The sequence below is a fragment of the Toxoplasma gondii genome, chromosome VIIa (genome assembly GCF_000006565.2).
Source record: "Toxoplasma gondii ME49 chromosome VIIa, whole genome shotgun sequence".
Lineage (NCBI taxonomy): Eukaryota > Apicomplexa > Conoidasida > Eucoccidiorida > Sarcocystidae > Toxoplasma > Toxoplasma gondii.
Window position 1 is genome coordinate 294,770 of NC_031474.1, and position 16,121 is coordinate 310,890.

At 52.9% G+C, this 16,121-nt stretch overlaps 2 protein-coding genes across 2 annotated transcripts; one reads left to right on the top strand and one right to left on the bottom strand.

Moving 5' to 3' along the window:
* Positions 1-809: 809 nt before the first annotated feature.
* TGME49_280560 (selenide, water dikinase) lies at positions 810-11,057 on the bottom strand. The gene is made up of 12 exons (XM_018781858.1): positions 10,422-11,057; positions 9,491-9,671; positions 8,071-8,782; positions 7,152-7,507; positions 6,565-6,653; positions 6,307-6,363; positions 5,422-5,594; positions 4,001-4,932; positions 3,529-3,661; positions 2,772-3,109; positions 2,123-2,220; positions 810-1,875 (listed from the first exon to the last, which is right to left on the bottom strand). Exons 1-12 carry the CDS (start codon positions 10,609-10,611, stop codon positions 1,238-1,240), a joined length of 3,897 nt encoding a protein of 1,298 aa, XP_018637212.1. The 5' UTR covers positions 10,612-11,057; the 3' UTR covers positions 810-1,237.
* A 30-nt stretch (positions 11,058-11,087) lies between these two features.
* TGME49_280550 (clathrin adaptor complex small chain subfamily protein) lies at positions 11,088-16,017 on the top strand. Its single transcript, XM_002371408.2, has 5 exons — positions 11,088-12,882; positions 13,517-13,664; positions 14,153-14,230; positions 14,545-14,671; positions 15,160-16,017. The coding sequence occupies exons 1-5, from the start codon at positions 12,669-12,671 to the stop codon at positions 15,214-15,216; spliced, it is 624 nt and encodes a 207-aa protein (XP_002371449.1). The 5' UTR covers positions 11,088-12,668; the 3' UTR covers positions 15,217-16,017.
* The last annotated feature ends 104 nt before the right edge of the window (positions 16,018-16,121 follow it).

Below are 16,121 nucleotides of genomic sequence, written 5' to 3' on the forward strand. Positions count from 1 at the left end.
CAGCTGTGGGTAGGCTGCCTCAAGATGAATGGGTAAACAGTCTTATGTATGAGGACAAAGCAGGGTTCCACACAAAGCGGGTTGGCGCTGCTTCGCAGCACTGCCAGCGTAGGACATGTACGCAGCTGAAAGAAGAAACAGTGTCCAGCTGGTCTGCCATAGATTGGGCAAGGATCAGCCTATTCCCCTCACAACCTCTACATGAACCGGTAGAGCCGGCCTCTTTGTTTTAGAACGAGCGAGATCTTTGCTGTAACACAACGGAACCCAGCGACACATAATGGTCCTTTTCTCGAGCCGTGCTGGTGCAACAACCTCACCGAGGCTTTGAAAGCTCCGCAAAACGATTCCCTTCACCATGGTTCATGTTCGTTGTCTGCTGCCGACGCCTTGCAGAGCAGTGTAGTAGGGGTGCACGATGAAGAAACAGTTTTTAATGAAAGTATCAGTGAAAGTACTTTCCACATGCTACATTCGTGTGAAAGATGTGGATAATGTTCTCTCACATGACCCTCGTGTTCCGCAGCAACGGCTGTACTTCTCGTATCCGCGTTCAGTTCTGTTGCAAACCAGTGAGGCCACGAATTCATGCTTTTGAGTTCGTTAAATGTCTGTCAATAACTAACCAGAGTGTCACTCAAAAACGAACCGTATTGATTGTGCTTGTTAGCCTTTGTGCGCCGTTCAAGCAGACACGGGTAAACAGGGATTTGCATGTGCTTCTTTGTTAGGCTGGCCGTTTCCTTTTGTTGTCCGTTGTAGATAACCGTGAGCTAGCGTTCGCGGCTGTACGACAACTCGCAAGCTACGAGTGTTTTCGTTTCCGCCACATCGGAAGGTGAGTCCGAAGTTATCGCTTCCTTGAAGGGAATGACCAGATTTAGAGGATGAACGTACCCTTCTCCGGCGACAAGCGTTCGTCTCTAACCCAATTTCCTGCCTCGGATCCCTGTCCATTCTGCCCACCACCACGATAAGATTTCTCCCTGGTGCTACACCTATTCTTTTTTTCCACGGCTCCTTCCACGATGAAGCCATGCATGCCGGGAACAGAGAGTCGGACACACGGGTGGCCCAGAGCGCTATCACGTCGCATTGGGGTGCGTGTATGTGCGCTCGTGGGTGTCTTCTCTTTCGACAAAAAGGCATACATACCAGCGAACGAGATCACCAAGAAAAGCCGCGCATGCTCCACTGGAAACACTCGCGTTTCCAGCCTGCGACGAGCCGGCGCGTGTCAGTGCAGGCACTCAACAGCTCCCGCTACATTTTCCCACGGTGCGTACCGAGAGCGAGTTTCTTGAGCCGCGTCTTTTTGAGGGAAAGGCACGAACGTTTTTCTTTCGAAAATCGATCCAATGACCATGGCGTTGTCGTAGCCGCCTTCCTCTCTAAGCCTCCTAATGCACTCAGTCGCTTTGTTGGCGGGGACGAACGCCAAGAGACCCCCAGATGTCTGCGGATCGAAGAGTATCGGGAGCGTTGGTGGGAGATCAGCAGGCGAAAGAGGCTGAATAGGAAGATCACCTGTAGGTGCAGCACCGGCCGGAGCTGTGCCTACGGTTTTGAGTGAGAGAGCCGGAAAATAGCGGGCATTCGAGGCGAGCAGAGAGGAGTGAATGCCCTCGTTCATCAGCTCCGTGACTCCGTCCAGCAAACGGAGAGAAGGAAGCATCAAACGTGCGCAGACGAGTGGCACAAACTCGCCGCTCGAGGAGTCCGCAATGCCTTCAGATGATGAAGCGCTGGACGAAGCGCCGGCGGCGCGTCCCCTCGCCTCCACAGGCTGCTTATCAGCAGCGGCCACAGCTGCCAAAATTCGACTTTTGCGGCAGGCGCGAAGCATTTCCAGCATGTGCCCTAGGAGGCCGAATCCTTTGAGGAAAAAGGAACACCATGAAAAGGCGACAGAATGAACGAGCGCTGTTATTGACTGGAAATCGCGACAGCGAATTTACCAGTTCTCCGACGGAGCATACGATAGCAACAACAACGACTGTTCCTGCCCGTGGTCTTTCTCTTGGTGTGTTGAGTCCCCTATAGTGTTCTTGCTCGCTTGTTTCGTTGATTCTGTCTCTCGGTCGCCAAAATTGGCTACGCACCGTACTCTACAAATACTCACCGGTAACGTCTGTGCATGCAGTGGCGCCGCAGTCCATCAGAATCTCCGCCGCTGCTCGATTCGAGACTTGCATGAGGTCGAGGGCAGCGTAGACCCACCTTCGACGGGGAGAAGGACGAATACACGCAGAGAGAGGGAGAAACCATGTGAGATCCAAAAAACTCGAAGCGAAACTGTGGATACCACTGCACGCTATAGAAAGGCTGACACCAGAACGCAGAACAAGCGAAATCCGACAGGAACAGTGAATGTAATTACCGCCACCAACGGCTTCTTGTTCCCCGCCTTGGAATCAAATGGATATGCACACGTCCGCAGTCACAGTTGCGACTGTTTTCCGCTTTTTGCTGGTGAAGGAACCGCAAAAATTCTCGACAAATCACCCATCGCCCAGACCGCTCTCAGCAGTGTAGACGTAATGCCATAGCAATAGTGATGATCCGATGCTTGTTCATCCATAGTTCATAGTGGAACCACTGCATGCAGCACCGTTCCGTTGATGTGATGTAGTTCACTGACTGGGGACTTGAACGAAAACAGCACACTGGAAACCGTTCCAAAACAAAAACGAACGTCCCCACCCAACTGTTGACACGTCGACATGCGAGTATGGAATCGCAGACAGTTGCAGAGGAACATCCCGACTCACCGTCCCCTGGATTTCCCCTCCACATGGCCAGCCATAATAACGCCAGTGCCCAGAGGCTTCGTCAGAATGAGGACATCTCCTTCTTGCGCCTCTGCACTTCCCTTTGGCAGGTATCCAATCGGCTCTTCCACTCGAGACGTGTGGATGTCGCCTTCCACTCCCAAGTGGCTGTCACTTTCCGGTCGCTGGCTTTTTCTCAGGCGAGAAAGGCGTCCGGTGATGGTGAGACCCGCAGCCATGTCGCGACCTTGGGCGGAGTGCCCGCCGGCCAGCTGGCACCTGTCCCGCGAAAGAGCCGAGCAACAGCCTCCAAGGAGTTGAAGGAGGTTGTTTGCCATCTGAAAGGCCCATGCGCATCGCAACGCATGCGCACACACCAGTGCATCTGCACATGCACCGCTAAACAGATACGCAAACTTATGCATTCAGAAACAAGTCACTGGCGTCGCTGGAGACACCCACGTGACGCTCTCTTGAAGGGGTGTGGAGTGTGTCTTCATTTGAAAAACTTGCGGGCCACAGAGTGCGGACATTGCTGCGAGGTGGAGCGGTGAAGAATCCGTCTGAAGCCGAGACAGGAGGCTGACCAGTTGACCATTTCTACAACAGGTCGAGCAGGAGAGACGGCAACGCGCCGAGCCTGCAACGAGTCTCTCGACAGTGTGTCATGCTCCCACGGTGGCAGCCCAGCCACTGAGATCGGCCGAACCCAACAAAGAGAGAAAACGCGTTCAAGCCGTGCAAAAAAACAACCTACTATGCAGTCAGTCGAATACGGGACAACAGCCGTGAGGAGAGCAACAAGCGGCTCGGCGCCCATGGCGTAGCAATCGGACATTGCATGCGTTGCAGCGATGCGACCCAGCACGAATGCGTCGTCGAAGAAAGCTCTGCAAGAATGAAGAGCCCACATGACAGAACAAAGCAGTTCAAACCTCAGCAAACAATAACAGAGCCACCCCAACCAACACGATACAAATCTACATATATATATATATATACACACACACATAATTGTGCACCTGCATTCAACGGACGGAAAATCATCTGGAAGGCTTCGTCGCAAACCACTAAAGACAATACAGGAAATAGCGTGATTCAAACAAGCAAACGGCACCACCAAGCATATCTGCACAGTAGGTTCTCTCTCGATGGCGACATGTACACGAATATACATATATATATATATATATATATATATGATTATTCTTTGCTCCGAGAGAGCTCACCGGTAGAAGTCGACAGTCTGGATAAGGAGTGGATTATCGCCTCCGAGCGCCTCGACGCACGGATCGTTTGCTAGTGTTGTCGACCTTCCTGGACAGACGCCGTCGCTCTCTTTGTCGCTTGTGGGTCTCCGTCGTTCCACGGGTTTCGCGGCGAAGACGCATCCGTCGTCGGCATCTTCGAGTCCGAGAAGAACTTCGCTTCGATTGAACAGCAGAGGGTAGAACCGACCCTCTTTGTCGATGCGCTTTTGAAGAGCCGCAAGCTGCAGGGCGTCGCCTGGCTGCATGCGGAGCCCCGGCGTAGCTCCCAGACTCGTTGCGTCTTTTCCACTCTCCAGGGTCTCGGCTGCCACACTCGCGCCTCGTTCGCGTTCCATCAAAACTCTGTGCTGGCGAGTCTGAGCCGCATCTGCCTGCTCCAGCTCTTGCATCGTGCGTCTCAGCACTGTAGAAGGCACTTTGGCGCCGCAGCCTCCACAGCGAGTTCCGCCGGCGCTCTTGCACCCCGACGCCCTGCCTCGCGCTCCTGAACTCGCTTGCACATATTCCATGAGAACGCGACATCCGAGACTGACTTCGTCTTTCGTTTGAATACATTCAGCATGAGAAACGCCGCTCTTCCCACAGGCTGTCCTGCAGCTCGACGCCCCAGAGCCAAGGGTGTCGGCGTGGTGCGCCCCACTCGAGGACCGCGTCACATCCCCCTTCACTTCGGCATTCGGCTCCCCCCCGGCGCTCGACGGTCCCCGAGTGCCTCCCGCGGTCTCGCACGATTGAAAAGCCGCCGAGTCACTTCCCCGAGACAAGAAGCGCCTCAGGCCTCCAGTGAGAGACGCGGGCGCCGTCAGCGACTTGGACGAAAGAAGGGAAGGACGTAGCAGTCCCGACGGAGACACCTGGTACTTTTGAATCCAGTCAATGTCCATGCGCGTCTGCAGCGGCAGCACAGTCCAGAGAAATACAAACTGTGCAACGCGGAACGCAAATCAGTCAAGTTCTTGGTCACGGCGCACACACGGAAGCGTAGTTCGGAGTCGATCTGTTTCAGGCACAGGTGAGGGACCAACCTGCAGAGTCTCGCGGTTGGACGGACCTCGTGGCAGTGATGTAGAGCGTTTTGGAAACGGACGAAAAGATTCAAATCTGCGTTGTCTATCGCGGAAGTGAACTGGGACGGCTGCGGCTCGCAGGAATCTGTGGAGACTTCGACACGAGAAAAGAACCCCCCGAAGGATCTCGTTCAACCTCTAAAAGTGGAGTAGTACACGCGCAGGCGGGCAGAATACAGATCGCTGATCACATCGAGGTGCTGAGAAAGTGGAGCGAGCTGATCAGACTTCGTCCAGGAATGTCGACACAGTTTTGCTCTTCATTCGTCGAAAAACAACCCCCGTCTCTCTCCTTTTGGTGCGTCGTCGTACCCTCAAATTCGAAACCCATTTGCCTTCGAAGCTGATGTGCCCCTTGACTCCGACCGCACAGTTCTCGCCACAGGAGACAACGGAGAAGAGTTGAGACTGAGACCGCCAGCGATGAAGGCGCGCGCTGTCGCCATTCCGCAGCACCAGGCGCAGGTTCCTGCTCAGAGTCTCGCCTGTGGGAAAGGCCCGAAGAGAGACAGCACCACACAAAACATGGAAGTAAAAAATGGAAGTGTCTGAAAGACAGGAAGAGAGAAAGACAGGAAGAGAGAAAGACAGGAAGAGAGAAAGACAGGAAGAGAGAAAGACAGGAAGAGAGAACGACAGGAAGAGAGAAAGACAGGAAGAGAGAAAGACAGGAAGAGAGAAAGACAGGAAGAGAGAACGACAGGAAGAGAGAAAGACAGGAAGCGAGAACGACAGGAAGAGAGAAAGACAGGAAGAGAGAAAGACAGGAAAAGAGAGAAAGAAAGGAGGGATCAAGGAGATGTGGAGCACCCTTTCAGGAAGCACACAACGACAGAAGGCACACCTTGACTCGAGATGCAGTGCTGCGGAAGAAGCGAAAGAGGGCAGGGACTGTGACCAGACGGAAACGCGCGAAGGGGAGTCCGAGGAGACATCAAACAAGAAGAAAGAGAAATCCACGCTCCAAGGAAGCACACAAATCACGTGGAAACAATATCGGGCCACCGGGGAAAATCACCAAAAAGGAAGCAGTGGCCTACAAACATGAGAAGCGCAAATGTGAGGCAAACCCAAAGGGTAGCGCAGATCGAAGGAGGCGCCTCGAAGACGACAGAAGCCTCCAGGATGCACTACGCCAGCTGGGAAGAGAACGTGAGAAGAGAAGCGAGAGATGCCACACGAGCTCCACAGACTCACCAGCGTCGTCCCCGTCCGTGCGACGACTCTCAGTGCCTCGAACTTTTGCAGCTTCGCCTACAAAGCGTAAACAAATGCGACAAACGTGAACGAGAGAAGTAAACAGAGTACACGCGACGAAGAAGAACGCAGAAACTGAACACGGGCCAGACAAAAGAGAGAATCGGAGAGAGAGAAGGAAGAGACAGAAGAAAGAAGGGAGAAGAGAGACTGGGAAACGAACAACCTGGTCTCTCATTTTCTCTCCTGTGCGCCTACCAACAGCGAAGACGTTGTGAGCGTTGCAGGAGCGCAGCGAAGCGTCGACTGCAAGGAAGCCTTCCGGGGTGAGCTCTAGGCCTGTGTTTCTGAAAAGGAAAAGAGAGCGAGAGAAAAGGAGAGGAGTTGAAGCGCCCTCTGTGAAAAGCATGAACGGACGCACAACGTGGAATTGAAAGACATTTGGGACAGACAAACGAACTAGAGACTTGCTGCGTGGTGGTAGACGCGAGCGCTACGCGAGAGAGGAAACTCAACGAAGGACCTGACACCGAGAAGGAAAAGTCGAAAAGATCGATTGAAACCAAGCGCACGCCGCAGAGTGAAAGAAAAATTAAGCCATGACTATTCCAGTGAAGAAGTCAAAAGACCGGCAACTGCCCAGCGAATGTTCATCCCATAAGCAAACGATCTCTGGGTCACTCGAGACCGTTTCTATCATCAGAAATGGCGTCCAACTTTCTCTCTCTCCCCCTTCCTGGCTGTTGACGCGCGTAGTCTCCACTCTGAAAGCAAGACAAGTCCCTGCCCGCTTGTCTGCCTCCGAGTATCTCCAGGGATCTCTCTCTCTCCAAGTGTCTCCTTACTGGAACCACGACTGTGGGGTGGCGGGTGTGCACCAGACGCATTCGTCAAATTCAAAGTGGCGACCGTCGGAGCACAGGAGGCGTTTTCGGAAATTCTCGCATTCCAGTTCTGCTTCGGCTCCGGTTTTTCCAGAAAGAAGAGAAGCTTCTGCGGCCGAGGCCTCCGCGAATGCAGTCGCGCCTGCAGCGGCAGGCTGTGTCTGTGTTCCCTCCTGAGCAGCCTGAAGCGGCCCTGCGTGTTTCCGAGGCAAATCGATCTGGGAGGCACGAGGCGCAGTCTCTACGCGGACTGAGGCGACTTTCCACTGGGTGTGCACAGAGACTCCAGCCGCTTTCAACAGACGGGAGACGCGCGTCTGGATTCACCGGAAGACACACAGAGCCAGTAGCAGAGCGATATGCAGCTGGAGGAACGCGAGAGCGAAAAACGAAGGAGAAGAGAGGCCGGAGAGAGGAAAAACGTAGAAGAATCACAATAAGAGGCGAAAAACGGGGCAGAAGCGAGAAATCGAGAGACTGATGAGGCAACTGACGGAGACACAGGGGACAAGAGACGAAAGCAAATCCAAAGACGCGGAAGGGAGACTCAGAAAAGGTGAGACGACTGGATCGCACGAGAGAAACGCGTATGATTACAGCGAACACAGTCGCACGCGAGTACGACAGGAGAAAGGTCTTCGTCGCTTTCCTGAACTGCAGGCGCGTCGCGCGACGATTTGGGCGCAGCTCCGTCGTCCTGCCGATCCTCTTTTTTTTCGTGAACGCAGACGCAGGGGCGTCCCCAGCGAGCGGGGAAGACGCGAAGCACATCAACATGCATGTCTGTGCATCTGCATGCGGAAGGAGAGACACTCTGGCCACAGTTTGTAGCGCAACAAAGACTCGCGTTCTTTGGAAAGGTCTCCGTGTCTCCACTCACCTGAGCGCCTGACGAGAAACCTGGCAGTACGGAGTCTCCCTCTGTGAACAAGTGAAACTCTACACGGAAGAGGCGAGAAAGTTCTTCGCTTTCTCTCTGCCAGCAAAGTTCGACCTCAGCGGGTTGCGCGTCTCTCTCCTTGTGCAAATCTCTCGGGGTGGAGCAGTCTTCTCCTTTCCCGGTTCTCGCGTCGCGTCTCAGAGTCCTCCAGTGCGCATGCAGATCGGCAAGCTTCTTCTCCACTGCAGCTCTCGCAGCGAAACAGATCTCGACGCTTTCGGTACCACCGCCTACGAACGCCACAGTGAAAACGCGCGAGCGGCTGACCGCCCCCGCGCACTCTGAGTTCCTCCTCGTCACGGTCTCTGCCGCATGCGCCTCTGCAGTCCCGCGCGCCATCCCAGTCGGCTTCGACTCAGGATCTGCGCCTGCTGAGTCGCAAGCAGTTGCCGCTTCAGAGGCGGCCAAGCTCGGTGAGGTCCAGGCGTACAGGGCCGCTCGCACGAGTCTCCCCAGCGCCGCTTCCCACCGCGGCAAGAACTGGCTGAGAGGCCTGAGCGGCGTGATGCACGCGCGCATGCATCGATCGCCGAGGTCCAGAAACGCCTCTTGACTGTCTGTCTGCTGGCCTGGGGAAGAAATCGAAGAGTCTTGCTCCTCTCCTGGAGGCAGGGAGCTGAACGTGATCGACCCCGGGGCGCTCAGACCAGACCTGAAGGCGGGCGCATGCAGGCGATGCAGAAAACCGGATTCATTCTCTTCAGAAACTTCGGCTTGAACCCCCCCGGCACACTTGAAACTTGCCACCCTCACCTACAGAAATGTATACATGGTTTTATGTGACGCGTAAAAACATGGAGATGGCACAAGGACGCTTGATGCATATTGACACACGAAAAATGTATATATATCTGTATATATATATATATATATATATCTGTATATATATATCTGTATATATATATATATCTGTATATATATATATATATATGTATCACATACAAGACACTTGCACGCTGTGTGTAGGGGAGCATGTGTGTGATATGCATAGGATGTCTCCCTGAGAGACGGCTGGATGTCTGAAGGTTCTTTCGAAACAGAAAGGGTGGGGACAACGCATGCAGAAAAGACATTCTCTGTAGCTGCTTTGCGGATTTCCTTTCCTTCCTTCTTTCCTCTCCTCTGTCTCACTTTCCGACGCGAACGGCCAGAAAGAAACACCCTGTGACTGGAGAACGTCAGTCGCGCCCCGTCCACGAGCACTTTGTAGAAACCGGTGTCTCTCCGATCTCCTCCGTTTGCCATTTTCTCCCTTCCCGTATGCCTCTCTGTTTCCTCTGTTTCCTCTCGCGTCTTCTCTTTCTCGCCTCTCGCTTGTGAGGCTTGCCTCTCGAGGCTGCCTGCTGCGTTCTGTGCGTACTCCGTGTCGACGGAGAGGACGTCGTATCGGAGCGGCGGTCGGCCGTCGTCGCAGAAAATCAGTTTTCTTTCGCGATCGACGCCAAGGACGGACGCGCGTACGAAGCGCCCGCCAGCCACTTGACACAGCTGCAGCAGATCTACGTGTGCCTGGTCTCTCGTGTACGCGCCGGCGAGGAGGCCTGCATGCAACGAAGCATCCCGCGTCGCGCATGCAGGCGAAAGCGAGGCTAGGAGGAGACACAAGCCAAACGTCGCTGGCCTCGGACAAGACCCGCAGTGCGCCGTGGTACACCGAGAACCGAGTGAGGAGTCCGAGAGAGAGAAGAGCGGCAACGCAGCAATGCAGACAAGGACGAAACAGCAACGCAGACAAGGACGAAACAGGAACGCAGACAAGGACGAAACAGCAACGCAGACAAGGACGAAACAGCAACGCAGACAAGGAAGAAACAGCAACGCAGACAAGGAAGAAACAGGAACGCAGACAAGGACGAAACAGCAACGCAGACAAGGACGAAACAGGAATACGGAGTCGACGGGACTCACAGAAATAAAATGTACATTTACATATCCCCGCAGAGACAGAGACATGGACCTTGAGCAGTGCTGGATACAGATACACTCATGAATGCATCAGGAGGCGTTGAGGCAGAGAAGGAAATGCGCATGCAGGGGGAGAGAGATGAGAGCCACAAAGACGCAAACCGGAGTATGGAAACTAGGACATACAAACATCGATGTGTAAGCTGTGAGCCTGGGTGCGAGACGCACGCATGCGAGCTTTGTTTTTCATCTCAGGCGAGGATTCTTGGAGTGACAACGACACAGCCGCTGGGTTCCGTGACTGCGGCAGGTACGCGACTTGCCGGACAGTGTCACAGTTTAGTCGCCTTTTTTTCTTTTCACCTTTGTCGCGTTCTTCTGCTCACCTGGCAGCAGGCCTTTGTAGGGCGTATCTGTGTCTGCAGAGACGAGGGTGAGACGCATGCCTTTCTCAGGTTGTTTTGCCCAGTCCTTCATCACAAAGAGGTGAGACGACCCTCCGCCAACCAGCACAAGGTCTCGAGAAATCGACCTCGCGCCCTGCCCGCTGCATCCTCCTCTTCCACTTTGTTTCATCTTGACAAGGACGCAGAAAGATCCGAGAACTGGGGGAAGTGGAGGAAAAGCGGCGAAGAGCGAGAACGAGCAGGAGAGACAACGCTGCGGCGGCGGGCACAGCCACCAGGCGCGCGGCGAACAAAAAGGTGGAGGAAGAAGGAAGACGCGAGGAAGAGGGAGACGCCGAAGAAGGAAGGAAAGGGAGAAGAGAATACGGTCGGATTGGGTGCATGCGTGGAGCGCACTGGACGGTCGAGGAGACGCGAGACGAGAAGAAAGGGAGGAAGAGCGACGAGGAAACCCACAGACGCAAGAGAGACATGCAGAGTGAAGAGACAAACCCCGAGAGAACGAACAGAAAAGACAGAAAAGACAGACAGGACGAGGAGAAGGCGGCAGAGAGAGAAAGACGAGACAGATAAGAAGGTGATAGGAGAAGACCGCCTGTCTGCACGGAGGAATCTGAGATGAAAAACTTTAAACCTTTGGAGAAGGAGTTGAGAAGGCGATACGACAACCCAGCAGAACGAGGCTCGCTGAAGCGGCAAGTCCCCAAGGAAAGACAGAAGAGTGAGGAAAGGAATGGCAGGCAGAGTCAAAAAAAACGACTTCTGTTCTGCGACAGCTGGAATCTCTTCTGCCTGTGGAGTCACCGAACCGGAGAATGACTGTCGTTTCGTCTGAGAGAGGGAAAAGCGACAGGAGTGAGAACGAGACGCGGGGACGTCGAGGGAAGACTTGGAGCGAATCGGTGCGCCTGCTCTTTCTCGGCGTTCGCCCCGCCCTCGGAAAATGGAGAAAAAAAGAAAAAGGAAAGAGAAAGAACAAAGAACGCCACAACGTCCCCTCGAGGAGACACCAGATCCGAGAAAGGATCTCGAACAAAGCGGCACACGACTCTGGTCTCCTTCTTTCCAATCTTCTCCCTCAACTTTGGGTCTTTTGCGACGCCAAGTGAAATGGAGATGCAAGGGTGAATCGCCTCAGCTTTGTGCGTTCTGTATCCGTCGAAACACCGCCTTTTTCTCTCATTCATTCCGCGCGACGACTGTGTCTGCAGGACCGCTCCCCTTTCGTCTGCGCGCGCGCCTCTTCTGAATCCTTTGAAGTGGAGAACAACGCCACAAAAGAGCGCGAGAAAATCGAGCAAGGCGCGGACGCGAGCGTTTCAAAGGCGACAAGTGAGGAAGAAGACAAAAGACAAATGCGCGAGGAGGAAGAAGATGGAAGCGTCGTGTCTCCGCAGCTCGAGAGCCGTCTCGCTTCCTGCTCTGTCGCCTCGGGTGAGAAGACGCACGCAAAGAGCGGAAGGCGGGAGGCAGATGCATGCAGATCATCTCTCTGGATTTGCTTCGAGCAGAAAAAAGAGCGAACGCGCCACGATAAGGAATGATCGTGAGACTCAGGACGAAAGAGAACGGGTGCGACGCGGTCGCAGAGTGAATCTTTTAGATCGACGTTGTCTTCGCAGAGTTCGCAGGAAACGCCTGCCTGCGCCTGGGAAGGTCACCGAGCGCTTGCACAGTGCTTTCGATAGAGAAGCAGAGAACGAGAGAGAAAACTCGCCATCTTTCGTCCCATTCAGCGTCGTCGCTTACAAACGATAAGGGAGAAGACTCGAAAGTCGATTTCCTCCTTGTTCTTCTTCCGTTTCTTGCACAAAAATCCACTGCCACCGTTTCGTTCGCCTTTCCTTGCCGCAAATCCATCCTCTTTTCCTCTCTTCGTATATCCCTGCACCTGCTTCATCTGTGCCTGTTCTCTACTTTCTATTCTTACCGCCGCGATTCTTCTTCCATCTTCCTTGTTCCTCGCTTCTGCAGCCTTTCTCCGTAGGCCGCGCTCCTTTGTCTCGGCCTCTCTCCCTCTTGTTCGCCCACTCCTCGTTCTTGTTCTTTTTCCCTGTTCTCCTTCTCCTTCGTCTCCTTCTGCTTCTTCTTCTTCTGCTTCTGCTTCTTCTTGCTCGGCTTCTCGTTCTCCTTCTGCGTCATTTGCTGTTCTCTGTCTTGGCCTTCGCCCTCCTTTCTTCTTCCTTGTCCTCTTCATCTTTTCTCCAGTCTCTCTTTCGCGGGAGGATGGCGGGTCTCAGCGTGAGTGGTGTAGCTCTCTTGGACTCTGAGGGGGAACGCCTGGCTGTGAAGTATCCGCGACCGGCAGCAAGCGCCCAGTCTGGCGCCGCGGAGGAGGCGAATGCGAAGAAAGAAGGAGGCGTCAAAGACTTCGCTTCCCAGAGACAACTGGAGCAACAGCTCGTCCAAAGATTCTCCAGGCTCAACGGCAGAAATGACGGTAAACACACTCAGAACCTCGAAAAACGAATCAGTCCTGTGGAGCAACAGTTACATGCATATACACATATACATATACACATATATACACATATATATACATATATATACATATATATACATAGGACCTGCGCATATGCGTCACCTGAATCTCTCTCTCAGTGTGTGTGACTGTGGTTTTCTGTACCTCTCTCGACATCTATATGTTTCTGCCTGTGTCTCGCCTGAGTCTCTGTCTCTTCCTTATTTTCATGCGTGTGCCTTTCTGCTTCTGTGCATCTAAAGTTACCGTTACTTTCATTTCCGTCTCAGCTATTTTATTTGAAATTAAATGAACATGTGAGTAAATTTTAGTTTCAAAACTAGTATCTAGATGTATCTTTAATTTTCAGCTAGATTCCTTTATATACATATATATATATATATTTATTTATTTATTCATGTGTGAATATATATGAATTTGTTTGTGCTAGGATCGATCGCGTGGACACCGACATGCAGATGCCTGGTTTCCCCTTGCTACTGGATCTGCTCGTTTGTGTTATTTGACTGCTGAGTCTGCGTTTTTTATTCAAGTTGGAATGAAGATCTCCTGTTGGGTTTCTCGTTGTCTTTTTTCGCGAATTTCGCTTCAGTGGAGGCATTTGAACTGGGAGGATACGTCGCCCTGGGGAAGAGCATTAACGACGTTCTTCTCTTCGTCGTCGCAGAGGACGGCGCAAACGAGCTTCTTCTCCTCGAAATCTTCAACACTCTCACTGCAGTCCTTTCCTCGTTGACCAAGTAATCTCTTTTTTCTCCTCTCTCCCCTCTGGCCTGGCGCTGCTCCGCTGTGGCCGGGATACGCCGATGTTCTTTGCGTTCTCGCCATCACGACGGCAAGCTTCGCTGTCGTTTTCCAGTTTCGACGCGAGATGCTATCGACATTCTTTAGGTCTTCTCATGTATAATCGATCTTGTCACACGCAATCTTCTCCCCATCCTTTGTCATGCCTACAGGTGTATGTATGTCTATATATATATATATATATATATATGTATATGCATGTAGCTCTCCTGAGGAAGCAAGTGTCATGGCTATTCTTGGTTCGGTTACAAGTTCTGATTTCTTCTTTCTTTTGACTCTGTTGATTGTTTCTCTGAATGCTTTTTCTGTTTTTTTCGTAGGGGGTATGGTTTTTGTTGTCGGCCCTTGGGGTGTGTCTCCACGCGTTTTCGGAACTTGTTTCTCGGACCTTTCGCACACTGTGTTTCGATTTCTGGATGTTCAGCGGGCAGATTGGAAAGAAGCAAATTCTTGACAATCTTGACGGTGTCTTCCTGATGCTCGACGAAGTCTTCGACAGCGGGTACGGCCCACAGGATCTCGCGTCTTACTGCCTCTCCGCTTCCTTCGCGCCTTTCTCTTCCTTTTCTTCCTTTTCTTCCTTCGTGTGTGTGTTTTTTCTGCATCAAACGCTTTCTGGACATTTTGCTCCCGCTTCGCTCGCTTCCTCTGTCGACTTCCTTGCCTTGTCCTTACTTCCTCTGGCGTCTGCTTCAGCTGCTCTCTTCTCGCTCCGCCTCTGCTTCCGCGGCACGCTCGCTGCGTCCTCTCTGTGCATGAACGCGGCTCTCCCTAGACTGGACGTTTTTCAAGTGTCTCTTTCTTTCTGTCTCTCAGTTTACTGCTCCAGCTCGATCCGGGAGTGATTCTCGCAAGAATCAACATGCAAGACGACGAGGCTGCCGGCGCGAGCGGCGCGGGCGCGGGAGGCGAAGCGCTGTCGACGCAGGCCGCCTTCAACCAGGTTCGTAGCGGAGTCAACCGACAGCAGATGAAAGGAAGAGATTCGCAAACTCCGAGGCAAGCGGAGAGGACCGAGCCGGGAGATGCCTGAGAGACGAGGGAAGACTCGACGGTGGCGACGAAGGGGCGACCGGAAGCACTGAGAGCCAATGAGAGACCGAGCAAGAGAGAGATGAAAAAGAGGCAGAAGGAGAAGAACGAGAAGAAGAACGAGAAGAAGACGAAGAACGGAGATAGGAGAAGAGAAGTGATATTCAAGACGGTCGTTTCGATGAAAGGGAGGGCAACGGGGGAGAGCAGTGGCAAATCGAGGAAGGAGAGCAGAACAGTTAAAAGAGAGAGAAGAGGGACTCAAAGTGGAAGAAGAAAGATCAACAGTGGTTCTGAGTGTGCATGCACTTGTGCGTGCTTTCCCCTTAAAATTCTGTCCTCAAAAGATCCTCCATGGGCCTCTCAAATGCGCCTTGGCATGTTGTGAGTTGTTCTCAGGCCATTTCGAGTGCGAAGGAAAATTTGATTCGAAGTCTCCTCAGTGGAGGACCCTGAGGCACTGCCAAGAAAGGATTTCTTCGATTCTCCACCAAGCTGCTTCTCGTCGAACTCAGCAGCGCCCGGCCTGCGGAGATGTCGTTCCTTCAATGTGCAAGCAGCGGACGCGCATTTCCGCGCCACACCAATTTGTGTATTTTCTCGGCTGCAGACTTCCCTTCTTTCTGCCGGCTCTGATCCTTTCGGAAGCACTCAACCTCACGTCGAACCTATGGGCGCGTTGACGTTGATCTTTGCTACACTCACCTATCCATGTCTCTGTCTCTCTTTCTCTATCTGTGAACCTTTCTGTAGGGAACCAGGGCATGGCCGCGTCTGAGTGCTCGTCTCCATCTGTCTAGCTCTCTCTACAGTTGCATATTTGTATGTAGGCAGCAAGGTGGAGATACAGATGGAGGAAGTGAGCGACTGAAAGGAGTTACGTCGCAGTGTATGAGGGTATGTGAGGCATTTGCCGTCGGACCAGTGTTGTTTCGCGGTCTGTGATCGCCCCGGTCTTGTTTTCGAGGTGGGCTTTCTTCCTCGTCCGCCTTTTCCTGTGTCGGAACTCGGAAACGCCGTGGTTTCTCGCAAGAGATTTTCTCGCTGTTGTGTCGGAAGGCGAAGGAACTCTTCTCTAGGAACGACGAAACATCCAAAAGGTCGATGCAGCGACGCCGCGCTCTAACCATTGTGGCTTTTCTGGGAGGCTCGAGACGCTTTTTCTTCGCCGTCTCTCCGAGCGCGCCCTTCGCTGTGCATCCCTTGGCACTTCTCCACATCCTCGCGTTTTGTTTCTCGAATGGTCACTCTTCTCCACTTTCTTTTCCTAGCTTGCTTGTTCTCAATCCTAAGGCTGCCGATGGGTGAATTGGAGGGCTTGCTAGCAAAAGAAATTTATAAAGTCCACTTATAAAAATGCA

Excerpts from the sequence above, each read along its gene's own strand:
- TGME49_280560 (XM_018781858.1), bottom strand. The coding sequence starts at position 10,611 with ATGAAACAAAGTGGAAGAGGAGGATGCAGCGGGCAGGGCGCGAGGTCG. Across the intron at positions 7,508-8,070 it reads GTTTCTCGTCAGGCGCTCAG|ACGCGCGTCTCCCGTCTGTT; the intron begins GTGAGTGGAGAC and ends CGGTGAATCCAG. Across the intron at positions 6,654-7,151 it reads ACCCCACAGTCGTGGTTCCA|AAACACAGGCCTAGAGCTCA; the intron begins GTAAGGAGACAC and ends TTTCCTTTTCAG.
- TGME49_280550 (XM_002371408.2), top strand. The coding sequence starts at position 12,669 with ATGGCGGGTCTCAGCGTGAGTGGTGTAGCTCTCTTGGACTCTGAGGGG. Across the intron at positions 14,231-14,544 it reads GACGAAGTCTTCGACAGCGG|TTTACTGCTCCAGCTCGATC; the intron begins GTACGGCCCACA and ends TCTGTCTCTCAG. Across the intron at positions 14,672-15,159 it reads CGCAGGCCGCCTTCAACCAG|GCCATTTCGAGTGCGAAGGA; the intron begins GTTCGTAGCGGA and ends AGTTGTTCTCAG.